This window comes from Myiozetetes cayanensis, unplaced genomic scaffold (genome assembly GCF_022539395.1).
Source record: "Myiozetetes cayanensis isolate MyiCay16 unplaced genomic scaffold, myiCay2020 scf18, whole genome shotgun sequence".
NCBI classification, from domain to species: Eukaryota; Metazoa; Chordata; class Aves; order Passeriformes; family Tyrannidae; genus Myiozetetes; species Myiozetetes cayanensis.
This window is the reverse complement of record NW_026087389.1, coordinates 7,588,365-7,601,417: the sequence shown is the minus strand read 5'-3', so window position 1 is coordinate 7,601,417 and position 13,053 is coordinate 7,588,365. Positions and strand designations below refer to the sequence as shown.

Sequence of the window (13,053 nt, the reverse complement as noted above, 5' to 3'; positions counted from 1 at the left end):
CTGTGGAGCTTAGCCTGGCAGCTAAACTTCGTGAGGTATTTGGAGATAAGGCAGCACTGCCTTGTCCAGGAGAAAAGCTCTTGGGGTAGAATGACCTGGAAGCACTTTTTGACATGATACCGCGAAACGAAACGGTGCCAGCAGTGAGGAGGGTTTGGCAGGGCTGTGTCACACACAGAATCCTTCCAGACAAAGGGTCTAAGGGCAAATGTTTCCTTGTCCATGACAGACGTCCACAGGTTGCTAGAAGGCCTTCTCCCGTGTTGGGCAGGATAAGCCCTTTGCCGAGATAAGGCGGTTGGCAGAGATTGCAGTGGGCAGTCTGACTTCCCATGTGGTTTATCAGTCTTGGCATCAACATTTTACTTCCTCCCATTTTACTGTCTTATCAGCCACCCGGATTTCACCACATTGTTTTTCTAATCAACGTCCTTTCTCTCCCCTGCCATGATGGCTACGATCAGCTGGAGGCGTTCTACTCCATCTTCACCACTGAACAGCAAGACCACGTCAAGTCCGTGGAGTACCTGAGGAATAACTTCCGACCACAGCAAAGCCTGAACAACAGGAAGGTGTCCAAGTCTGCCGTGAAGGATGCTTGGAACCAAGATTTGACAGACATCTTGGAAAATCCACTCGGCACTGAAGCTTCCAAAGGTAGATTTATACTTAAGAATTTTACAGTTGGCTAATAGGAGAATTTTTTTTGTCTACTTTGTCATCAAACGGTGTTGAGGACAGCTGTGAGCTACCAACGAAATAATGCGGGTTATGCTGGCATTTCTTGTCGGTATGTGTCAATAAATTAACTAATCCTGGTTATGCTGCAATTAGCTGTGAAACTCACTATCACAAGGTGCCATGGCAATAAAGCCCTAGAATATATGAGCCTCAAAGCCACAGGATATGTAAGTCTCAAACTGATGATGCCCCTGTTTCTGCCAGTTGGCTGAAGGGCCTTAAAGATGCCTGACAAAAGGGAAACACGGAGGGACGAGGTCAAAGGTAAAAATTCAGCCCCATTAGCACTGACACACTGGGTGTTTGAATGCAAATAGAGTATCCAGGTGTGGTTATGGGATTCATTTCTACAGTAACAAGACTTTTGAAGAACTGTCGACCTTTTAATTCAACGTTTGTATCAGTCTGTTGGTAACGGTGACAGGAGGAAAAAAAACCCCTTCCTTATAGGCAGGTGATTTTCTAATGTCTTGCTGAAGCGTTTCATGTGCCTTTTTGCAGAGCAGCTGGCGCTTGCTTCTGTCAGACACCGGATAATGAGCTGGATGGAGGGGGGTGGGAGGGAGGTTGCAGTCGCATTGGCACAGACAGCCCTGGCTAGAGGAGCACATCAGAAATTCTGAGAGAAACGTGCACTGGATAAAATAAGACTGGAAATAAATATCGTTTACTACCTTTATTTGCCTTTATTTTATTGACTGGTGTTATTTATGAGCAGGAGGAATGACATGTACTTCCCAGTCTTCAGTCTTGCGAAGTGCTTGGTGATTAACCAGTTCTAGGTAGAGGCAAAGAAAAGAGGGGCAGTTTGCCAGAAGGAAACAGCTAAGCAGATTTACAAGCTTCCCTTTCGTACCTGGCATTTTCACCTGGCCAGGCGCAGAAAGTGTAGATTTTAGAGGACGTGAATCATGAAAACAGCTGCGTTCAGCAGCCTCACCGTCCCAAGAGAGTGCTAGGAGAGTGAATTTCTCAGGGCTCATTATTCTGTGAGCGTGCTTATTTTTATATAGATATAGATATATATATAATATACACGTACACAAACCTCATGTGCGTTAAAGGCAGCCTTGGGACGGAGAATTTACATCAGAAGTGAGAAGATCTTGGGAATGAAGAAACTCTGCTATGCTCGGATGCTCTGGCCTGCAGTTTCCAATCAGTGTTGTAACAGCAACATGTGTCTGCAATTTCTTCAGTTATATCCTGCACATATTATTTACCCAGAACAGTGATGAAAGTTAATGGGTTACATTATGTTAAAAGTGACAAAACTGACTAGTTTTTATTTTGAGTGCAGCCAAGGTACCTCTGGTACATGTGGTGTAATATTCAAGAGGATTTTACTGCTTTGGCCACATGCCTGCATATTCCTCACCTCACTGGATCGTTTTTAAGATTATAAAGATGCTTTGGGTGATTTTGCAGCACCATAGTAAATAACTGAAACCCACAATTTTGTCAGAATGTTACAAACACTAAGGTCTGTAGTTAATGGGCTGATATTGAATGTGGAAGCAACGAGACCAAAGGAGAACTTGAATAACTGGAAAGATTCACCTTGACTTGGATCTCTAAGAACCAAGCATACATGGCTTAGTTAACAGGATGTGAGCCAGTCCACAGAAGCAAGGGAGCTGCACAACCACTAGTCCATGTTTAGATAGCTTGGTGTTCAGGTACTTGACACTTGCCATGCTTGGGGACTGGTTTCCTCAGCAGGTTCTCTCTGGGTCCTCTCTCATCATGTCCAAGTACAGTAATGCCTGCCTGGGAATTTGAGCTTACAACATGCTCAAGAGAGACCCTCAGGTGGGGGACATGCATTTCCTGTGGTCTGACAACATTCAGCATGCCATCTAATGGCAGGGATGGTGCTGGAGTCAGTGATTTCTTTTTCCCTTGAGCTTTTGCTATAGGAGGCTAATGGCTGGGCAGCCACTCATTCTGTACCAGCTCTGTCAGCTTGTCACTTTCTGGGTTGTGTGCACACCAGGGGACACTGAAAAGAGGTGCATTTTTTTCATGAACTTATAAATAAATAGGTTGCTGCAGTGTTGCTAGCACAAAATGGATTGTAGTATATCCTGCAAAGGTTACAGGGATGAGATATAGCTGTTCCAGGGATATAACAACGTGGATGTTTCTGGCCCCTTCTTTGACAAAGGTGAACAGTGATGATGTGCCTGGTCCACTGCACATTCTGAACTACTGACATATAAACGAAATGAGTTGAAGTCGTAATACTTGAGTGAAAGCAAAACCTATTGTTTATTCAGCTAGTAAATACAGTACCTCTTTATATAGTGTCATTCATGCAAAAGTACTGAGAAGCCAAGTGCACAGAGTGCTTTCCAGCCAGACAGTCTAGCATGCAAGTGTAAGAGTATAGGGTTAGCATAACAAATTCATTTTATGCAGACTCTTCTGCATACCTCATGGTTGCACCTCAGCGCTTTCCACATTGCATTAAGCAGTGTGACCAGTGGCTGTCACATGTTGGCTCTTGTCTGCCCTCCCTGTTCTTGAATCGTGTGTTGTAAAGGCAAGGTCACGAAAATGTGTCTCTTACTTGCTGCAAGGTGATATGGTTTGTGATGGTCTTCAGCTCTGGAGGGGAAGTTCGGGTTTGTTTGTCGGTGTGAATTTTTGCAGTTTGTTTCCTCTGTCACACTCTATTAAGTCAGTGGGCAGTGTTGCTAATCTGGAAAACAGTGTAGTGTTCATTATGTAAGCCTTTCTTATTTTGGAGAAAAATGTGCCCAGAACAATTTGCATAATGTTCAGAATAATTTTCAGAATTCCCCAGTGAATAGGGAATTTCAGATCAGCACAAAGTGATGCAGCTCTGCAGTTGTCCATTGGCAAACGTGCTATCCTGAACAGTTTGGCAGCAAACAGGAATGTCTTTTTTTCCAGCTATCAAAGCTATTTCAGGTCATAGAACTGTGACCAGTAGCATAACCTGCAGATACACTGGAGGAAAACTATTTCTCACTTTGTCAGTCCTCTGAGTATTTCCTTACCAAAACCCTGGAAGTGGTGGCATTTGGTAAACAAAATGTCTTCTGGGAAAGGCTATTTTAGGTCAACCAGAACTGTCAGTGCGTTTGGATCCAGTTTGTTAAGCAGTATGAACGTTACCAGCCTTTTGTTTTGCCGTGACTCTCCTCTCCCTCCTCTATTTTCAATTTTAAGGAGGCAGTGAAGAGAGGGGCAGTGTTTTCAATCATCAGAATACAAGATGGTGAAAAAATACTTTAGCTAATGTGAAATAGGGCAAATTTTTCACTTCGAAGTGAAAACTCCAGGTTCTCTTTTGTGTCAAGTTTAGCAAGAAGAGTTTTCCTTGATTCCATTATCTCATTCCTTCCTCCTGTTGGCAAAAGCTGATTTAAAACAGTTCTCTTGAGAGCTGCTTGTATTCCTAGAATAAAAGCATATGCATAAGACCTTTGCTGAATCAGAGCCCATGAGCTGAGCTTAATTCTTAAGTTGACCCTGGAGCTATTTCAAGAAACCGTAAGATCTTTAAAGATTTTATTTGAGAAACGGACCATTCAGGTTAAATGCTGTTCAACTATATAATTGTAGTAGCTGGTGGATTGATAATAAAGCATTGTGCAATGATACTTTTTAAGAAGATGAACCTTTCAGAGGTCCAGGGTATACAGTGGATCTTGCTTCTTGGATCATCCTGTTAAATCAGGCAGATCATTCGGGCCTGTAAAATTTAACAAGAGGGCTCACCCATGTTACAGTACTGATTTATGTAAAGTTTGGGAAAGTTAGAGGTTCTCTGTACAGACATACTAAACAGGGAATGCATTTATAAAATATTAATCAGATATTGTAAGTATCAGTGACAGTGGTAGTGTTTGACTTTTTGCACATGATCATCTCTGTTAAAATTGCCTCCTTTCTCCTCTAGCCTGTCCTCTGTGGCTCAGGATTATGTTGCTCTGTGACATCATATATTGTGCTCCTGCAGCTCCTGGGCTGCTTTTGAGCAGCTCTACTAGAGGGATTGATAATTATTTACTGCTTTAGTAGTGTATGTTGCTCTTTAGGGGCAAATAGACAGAATTCTTACATGGAAGTCCATCCAGTTTAACGGTCTAAGTCTGCATGAACCTTACTATTTTCACATGTTGTCCCATCAAGCAGAGGTGTATTTACAAAACATTACCTGCTTCAGTAAATGTGTAGGCGTGGAAACTCAGGAAGAAAAGGTGTTTCATTTCCTTATTTCAGGAAGCACCCCATGTGCAACAATACTTGCCTGTTTTATTTTGCTGCTGATTACATCAAATGTTATTTCTTTCTCTTTATGTTTATTTTACACTCAAAAAACCCCCAACCCACCTTTAACCTTTCTGTCTCATTAAACGTGCTGCAAGCCTTACAACACTTAAACAAGAATCCCATGTGAGGGGCTCTTGACATCAGAGTTTTCTTTCACAGATGCCTGATTACTTCCCCAAAGGTGTCTGATTACTCTTTGCTGGAGTCTCAAATGATGCTGTTTCCCATCAGTGGGATTTCGCCTTAGAGTACCATCTGTAATTATGATCCTAGACTAAGTTAAATAATGAGCAGTCATAAATTCACTCCAGTAAAACTTAGCTTTGGACTCTAAATTAACAGCTGGGACATTTCTCTAGTAGTGCACAGGTGGTGATTTTCCTTACTGTTCTTTTTGTTACACACAGTTTGGAAGTCCTTTTAAATTTTTGCTACTAAAACATGGATAGAATATATTTGGATTTTCCCTCCTTCATTGCTTTGTGTTGGAGACATGGCTTAGGCCATCAACCTGCACTCAAAGGAACTGCACTGCTCAATCAAAGCAGTTTAGTTCTTACTTACTATTTCATGGCTCCTGATGTCAGAAGTGAAACCACAGCCACCTGCCAAGGTATTGCCTTTTCTGCACAATGTTGGAGTGCACCTCCTATGCAGCAGCATCCAGAGTTCTGGAGATTCAGTGCACTGACATCATCACTTTGAATCAGATAATTTAGAGCATTGGCAGTTGCATTGCTGAATGAGAACAAGTTATTTGTCTCATTTATTGCCTCTGTTATTACTCCCAGTAATTTGGTTTTGCTTTCTAAATGCCCATGTTTTATAAGAACTCTCTCAAAACAACTTTGCAGTCTCTTCATGCCCTCGGGGTCTCTCTGGGAGTCCAAAAAGAGTGTTAGGCAGAAAAGTTCTACTCTTGCAGAATGTCATTTATGTATTCTAGTCAAACCTAAATTACTACAAAACACACTGCAGTAATAGGTGTAATATATCCAAAACAACAACATAGTGAATGTAAATTTTAAATTTTACATTATTGAAATTTACCTCAGGATGGCTAAAGCAAAATTTAGCTATTTACTTTCTTTAAATATCTTAGGGAAAATGAAAATAAGCAAGAACCTTTCTTAGTTAATTTATGGTATGTTTACCCTTAGAGTTGATTCTTCTTGTCCTTTGGAAGAGTCTTGGAAGATTTCTTTATAGATTAACAACCCCTTCCCATTTCCTTATATAACTGGATTTTTTTCTATTTGCATTTTGATTTCCTTTTTTTATGAAGATTATCCTTTCCCAGTTCCCTCCCCCTTTAATCAGGTCAGCACCCTACTGCAGGGTGCTGGTGCAGATGTATCAATGTCTCATTATTAGGATTTCTGTTCGTGTAGCAGCCTGGCTTGGTGTGAAAGGTCATTCTTGAGGGTGGTAACGCTGTCCTGCTAATTGCTTGCCCTGCATCTTTGCACTGCAGACCTGCCCAGCTGCTGCTGTGCCCCAGTGCTGCGAGTCAATGTACTCGCCTGTAGCTGCAGGAGTCTCTTTTGACGTGCACCTCGAGCGCCTGCTGAAAGCACGTTTTAGGCAGAAATCAGTGTGCTCCTGCTGCATATTTCATCCCTTCCACCTCATCCCTGTCTTGCTCTGCAGCGCTGGGTCCTGGTGTGTGCAGTTGTCTTGGAGAACATCATGCAAAAGCGGGAAAGAGCGGCTGCTGCCTTCCAGGGAGTTTCAGGTCAGTCAGGTGGAACACAAAGCTTTTCAGTAAAAAACAGACCCATTTTAAGGGGGAGTCGGATGTAAAAAGATGTGATACCTATACCTGACATAGGTTTCATGCTTCCCCTCGCTGTAGCTCTGTTCTGCAGGGTTCTGTTTGCACCTGTGTGGTTGTAATGTGAGCAGCACAGGTGTCTGTGCCTGAATGTAGTGGACAACTTACCAGTAGATTTATTAATAAGCAATAAGTAATCACTTACACTTCTTTAGAGATTATAAGGGGTCCGAACCAACAGAGCAAGAGAAATTCAGTGTGAAAGTGTGATTTGGGCTCGCAGCTGCCACTAAAGCTGGAAGAGCTAAGTACTTGTAAGGGAGCTTGTTGATTTATTCCATTTACACCTGGAGGGAATTCCCTTCTGCACTGCCCACCTGCTGGTCCAGCTGTTTGGCCCACAGAAGTACTCACTTTAATTTGAACCATGAGCACCTGCAGCTCATCTTTTGTGTTCAGAAAAGCCTCCAGAAACTATGAAAGGAAAGCTGCTTTCCTGGTCTGATTTTGGGCATCCCACGGACATGTCTTGAGATGCTCTACCCACCGTACTGGGTTGTCCTTCCTGTGCTTCCCAGTCCAAAAACCCTCACCAGAATATTGGAAAGGTCAGCTTGACTAACCTTGACAAGTCTGTGTCCTTCTGGCAGGAAATCCTCCTTTCCCCCTTTTGATGCAGCTTGTACCACTGAATGTGATCACACATGTTGCACAGGCACACTGTATAAATAAGGACACAAGTGTACATTTTAAACACAAGTCACCTCCTGTGTGCATGTGTGCAATATAAACACAAAACTTGCAGGGCAGATTCTTGTCAGACATCAGTTCAGCCCACTGTGGCATCTGATGGTGCAAGGCTGATCTGCACCCGCTGAGGACTCAAGCCACAGCTGCAGAAACAGTATTTGTGAAATATATGAAATATTTGGGCTCAAACACAGCGTAATAAAACACACAGCCCTTGCCTTTCAGTAAAACAGGTTGCTGTGATGCCATGGAAACTCAGGTGCTACAAAAAAAGCCATACAGGTATTAATCCAAAGGCTGGTTGTGTGTCCACTTCAAGAATTGGACCAGCAACAGAGGGGGAAAAACCCAGCTTGCCCAGAGCCTCTCTGTCAGAAGGGTCCCATGTGCTCCTTTGCCCATGAGGTTATTTCACCAAGGCTCATGAAACAAGTGTGGGGTCTGTTGGTGTCCCTCACACCTCAAGAAACAGCCCTGTCTGTTTGAAGCATAGTGAAAGGTAAGAGCAGGGAAGATAAATAGTCTGTCTCCTAGCTACATTCTGCCTGTGGTTTGAAGTAGATCAACACAAATATTTGTCTGTACAGCATGCTCAGGAGCCTGCCAATGCCTGCTGGCAAAGTGCAGGCAAAGGTAAAGGAAAAATGTATGCTTCTCTTTAAAGCAATTATCTTTATATATTAATAATGTCATTTATAAGCACTCTGAGAAGTCAACAATGTACACTGAAGCAAAGCAAAAAACTGCGAACATTTAGTAAAAAGAGAAGGGGGAAAATGTTGCAAGTATGCCTCTTAGCACTTTCCAATATATTAAAGTCTGTGTTGTCTCTGCATATGATCCTTGTAGTCTATTTGTTATCCTTTGGGAGCAGAGCCCTCACTGAACTCTGGGATTGAATCCGACAGCCCAAAGCATGCTGTTGTTTGTTATGGATCAGTCTCTTCCCAAGCACCTCTCACTGAGTCACACCAGTTCAGGGTAGCTCAGTCTGGCCCTGCATCACTTCCCTTACCATGGCACTGAAAGCAAGGGTGAGCTTCCTCCTTGCAGCATAACCCATATTTTTGCATTGCAGGGCTTATTTAAAGTTTTGAGAATTTAATAATGAGAAAGAATAGATATGTGTGTGTGTGTGTGTATATGTACATATTTGAGAGTACTTATTTTCTCTGTTGGTGGCATTGCTTTTTTCTTGTCTGCAGTCAGGTACCTGAGGGTGACAGGGCTGAATGAACTTGGTGCAGTGTTTTGGCAATAGCACAGGCATCAATCACAGTTTTCAGGCCTCTCTGAAATCAGCTGGAATACTTGGTGGCTGACTTGCTGCTCATTACAGAAGCAAGTGGTCCATCTGTCCTGCAGGACTGGCCTTTCCAGCTCCTTCCAAGGGCTGGGGCAGAGGGAAAGGAAAGACTCTCTTTCCCTGAAGAGCTTGGCCACCAACTTGTTTGCCCTTTTAGGGAAGATAGGCATGAAACCCCCATACTGACCTCTGTTTCCCTTCTCCTGAGTGTGTGGGAAGAAACACCCCATCTGCCTTCCTCTGTGCTCTTCCTTTGTAAGAGAGAAACACTGTCCCTGCCACTCATCCCATGCACATCCAGATTGGTGAGGAATAGGAGAAGTGAGACCTCACCCACCTTATGGCCAGGAGCTGCCTCCCAGAGCAAGACAAGACCCTTGTCCCAGTCTTTTACCTACCACTGAGCAGCCCCGAGCCAGTAACCTGCTCTGGGCACATCCTGATGCCAATGTTTCTTCCCTCCATGTAGGAATTGCCTTAGAAGATTCATGTCCATCTCGCAATGAGCAATTCAGGACTTCACTGGCATGTTGCTTTTCTGTGCCAAAAATTGTCAGGGCTTCATCACACAACGTGTATCCCACAGCACCAAGGAGAGGAGCGGCAGTCTTGCGTTGCTGAGACATTCAGCGGGAGGGAGAGTGGGATTTTCCAAAGGAGGGCAGAGCACAGCTAGAAATAACTGCCTTTAAAGTGGTGACATTTTTATGCATGGAAGAGCTAACTTAGAACATTTTTAGAGGTTTTTATAAATCCCGCTGAGCCCAGTGCAACTGGATTCATCATATGAGGCACCTGTTCTACAGGGAGGAGGTATACAAGCAATAACCGAATATACATTTTTTGCACTCTCTCAAAGTTTCCCTAAATAGCTCTTTTGATAATCACAGGTAGGATATGCAGAAAGCATGATGAAACCCGGAAAGTTTGGCTGGTTTTGCGTTTCTCTCTTTGCAAGAGAAACGTAGGCTGCTTTTAAAGAATAATACGAACAAAAAAAAGCTGAAATATTCTCTTACATGCCCTTTCTGTGTTCTTGGGTGTGTCTTAATATCAGCAATTAAGTTCTGCAAAACAATAAGCCCCCTTTTTGTCTTTCAGCTCTCTGAAATGAAGCTGCCAGGAGCTTTTGGATTAAGCTTTATCAGGCTTCAGTTAGGAAAGCCTCGTGGAGGTTACGTAGCCAAATACAACATACAAATCAAATTATGGGAGAGATGAATGCAGAGTTGTTAAATTAATTTTGTTTGTTCCAGCCCATTGGAATGTTTTTAACATGAAGAAAGTAATTCTGTGCTGTATGGCTGGCCTGGCCAGTGCTTAGGGCTGTATTAGCATGCTGCATTTGTCTGCCAGTGGCAAACAGGTTTTCTCCAGGCTTGAGTGAGCCCTGGAAGATGAGGCTGGCCAAAGTCCTGGCTTGCCCCCTGCCTTCCCCAGTGGGCTGATCTACAGAGAAAAGCCTGTATTGAGGTCCTGAGTAGCCCCACACATGGCCAGCAGCTGGAAGAGCCACTGAGGCTGCCCTTTGTCAGGTCAGAGGGCTTCCTGCAGATGCACCCGCCCAACCCTCCTGCCTCTGCAGGACTTTTCCATAAGGCAGGAGTCAGCTTGTCTTCCAGGTTCTCCCCCTTCAGGTCATCTCTGACAGGAAGGTGAGGGTGTTTTTTCCACTGCAAGAGGTCCAGGGCATGTCCCTGTGCCTGCAATGAGGCATTCCCATGTTCAGTGCCTCCGAGATGTGGCACTGTGGCCCCAGCCAGGGTTTTCTGCTTCCAGAAGCCTTGGCCTGGGGGTCTGCTAGCCCTGGATAGAGTGGCTTTGGTGTCCTGCTATAGACCAGTGCAGAGCCAGTTAAGGTATCTGCTCAGGATTGCACTACACCACAGAAAGATATCCTGAAATCCCCCACAATATTTTGTTATCACTTAGGATGTGAATTTAAAAGAAAGCATTAGTAATATTTTTTCTAAAATTAGCTGAGATGCTATTTTAGTGTGAAATGATGCTGGTTGTTGAGTTTGGTTCTCTTTTTTTTTTTTTTTTCTCAAGCAATTACGAATTCACGGGTTTTTTTGCTTATTAAGCCTGGTTTTATTAAAAAAAAAAAAAGGAAATTAAAAGAAAAGCTTGTGTTTATCTTTCTGTGTTTCTTTTTAGTGTGTTCTGATTAAACTTCCTCCTCCCTGTCCCAGCCTCTTCCCACATTTCTATCTGTCCTTTAGCTGCACATTTTGCAAAATCAGTAGAGGTCCTTTAGCATCTAAAAAAAAAAAAAAAAAAGCAAGCAGGAAGTCTGTGATCCTTTTAATCTTTCAAAAATCCAAGGCACAGAGAGTATTGAAAGGAAAATTAGATCTCTGGGAAATGCCAGTTGTTTTATAGATGGTCAAATCATTACACTTTTTTCCTTGCCTTTCAGACGTTCACTATGTTACTATGTATCACTTTAATTAAATCATCAAATTGAATTACTGGATCAAATGTTTTTTTATTCCATTGTGTCCTAAGCAGGTTTGGTTAAATTAATAAAACCGTATGTTTCATTTAAAAAAAAAAAAAGGAAAGAAAAATTCTTTTTTGCCCATTCATAAGCTGTTAAAATGTGACTGAACAGAAAAGGTTGGTTATTACTTAATTACATCAAGTGCCTTGGAGTAATTTGAACAAAGTCATACTAAGTAATAAAAATTTTGTAATATTTACTGTGAAATAGCAATATTGTAAATTCAGCCTCATTTTAGCTGGCTGTGAATGAGGCTTGACCTCAGTGAAGTCATTGGAGTCACTCAGGTGCTTAGAAGTGCTTATGACCTTCTTTTATCAGGGTGCAGGGTCGGGGAGGGTCTCTCTGAGCCTGTGAGTCTCCTGTTTACCCTTGGGAAATGCTCACTTCCCTTCTCTGACTGGCATGAGCTATTCCAAATGTCATCAAAGCCAGTGGCACGTGACAGCCCCCTCTCCCTCGAGTGGCTTGGGGTGCTTGTCTGCAAATCAGCTGGCCAGCCATCCTTCAGAGGGTTATTGCAATTAAGGCAGATCTCTCTGTCTCTCGGGAAGGTTACCTGCTTGAATTATTTCTAAAACAATTTGTTGCATGATTACTTTAAATATATAAATCTCTGCATGTCCTCCTGGAGGACAAAGACTGGATAAGGGTTTTAGGTCTGGGTAGTCCTTCACCCAGGCTCCCATCTCTGATGGGATTTGATTAGGTGGAGCGATAAAGGCTGGCCTGGCATTTTGAAGTGTAATTCTGTGATGACAAAGGGCGTCAAAGGGGGCAGTTATGATTTATTGGTGCAGTTATCAATAAAAAGTGATGTCAGTGAGAATTGATCTGACTATCTCAGCGGAAAGAGGTGAGCATGGGGAGGCATACCAAGGATTGGGAAGCTCTGTGAATAGTGATAACATCAACTGCTTTCAGCTGTGCTCTCTTGTCCAGGTCCTGGCCACCTTCACGCCATGCTCTGCAGCACCCTGGCTCTGTGGGCTCCCTGCAGAGACCGGGAGGGAGCCAGAGGGAAGGTGTCTGCAGGCAGCAGACCATGGTCTGGCTTCTGCCTTTGTGCCATTGACAGCAGAATGCTGTTTTGATCCCTTCAACTCTGTGTAAATAGAAAGTCATGAAGGCTTTCTCAACAGTTTGAGGTACTGTAGGGCTTGTTTGCTTTGCTGGATCATCCTTCTCAGTTGAGCAGAAGGATCTACTGCAAAACTGCAGGATTGTCACCCCTCATGGCAAGAGCAAACATTCAAAGATCTTTCCTTCCCAAAGAGTATTTCTGCAATTTTTGTTGTCTTGTTCAGGCTAGCTACAGATGTGAGCTATACAAGTGCACAAATGCATTTCACAGATATTTTTCTATTGTAGTAGTAGTATTGGTGCTCAAAGCATTTAATCATTTTTATTTAAGAACTGTAGCTGTTTCAGTAATGTAACAGCAGAGCTGCCTGACCAACCTGCATGTCCAGACACAGGAATAGACATTTTTCCCCTTCAGTGCTGCCAGGACTCTTTAGAAGTGGAATAATGGCCAAATATACACACAGTCACATACCTGCAGAGTGCAAACAAGCTCAGTGTGTTGGCTTTAAATGGAAAAGTCGCATTGGGAAAAATAATTCTGCAAACAGTGTCAGCCTGATGGGCTGTGTGACACTTTGCCTTTCC

At 43.1% G+C, this 13,053-nt stretch overlaps 1 protein-coding gene across 1 annotated transcript in view; it reads left to right on the top strand.

Moving 5' to 3' along the window:
• The window catches only part of PTPRG (protein tyrosine phosphatase receptor type G), a 395,341-nt gene that overhangs the window by 297,462 nt on the left and 84,826 nt on the right, over nucleotides 1–13,053 (top strand). The window contains exon 8 of the mRNA XM_050312873.1: nucleotides 465–657. Within this exon, the coding sequence (XP_050168830.1) occupies nucleotides 465–657 (193 nt within the window). The remainder of the gene's footprint in view (nucleotides 1–464; nucleotides 658–13,053) is intronic.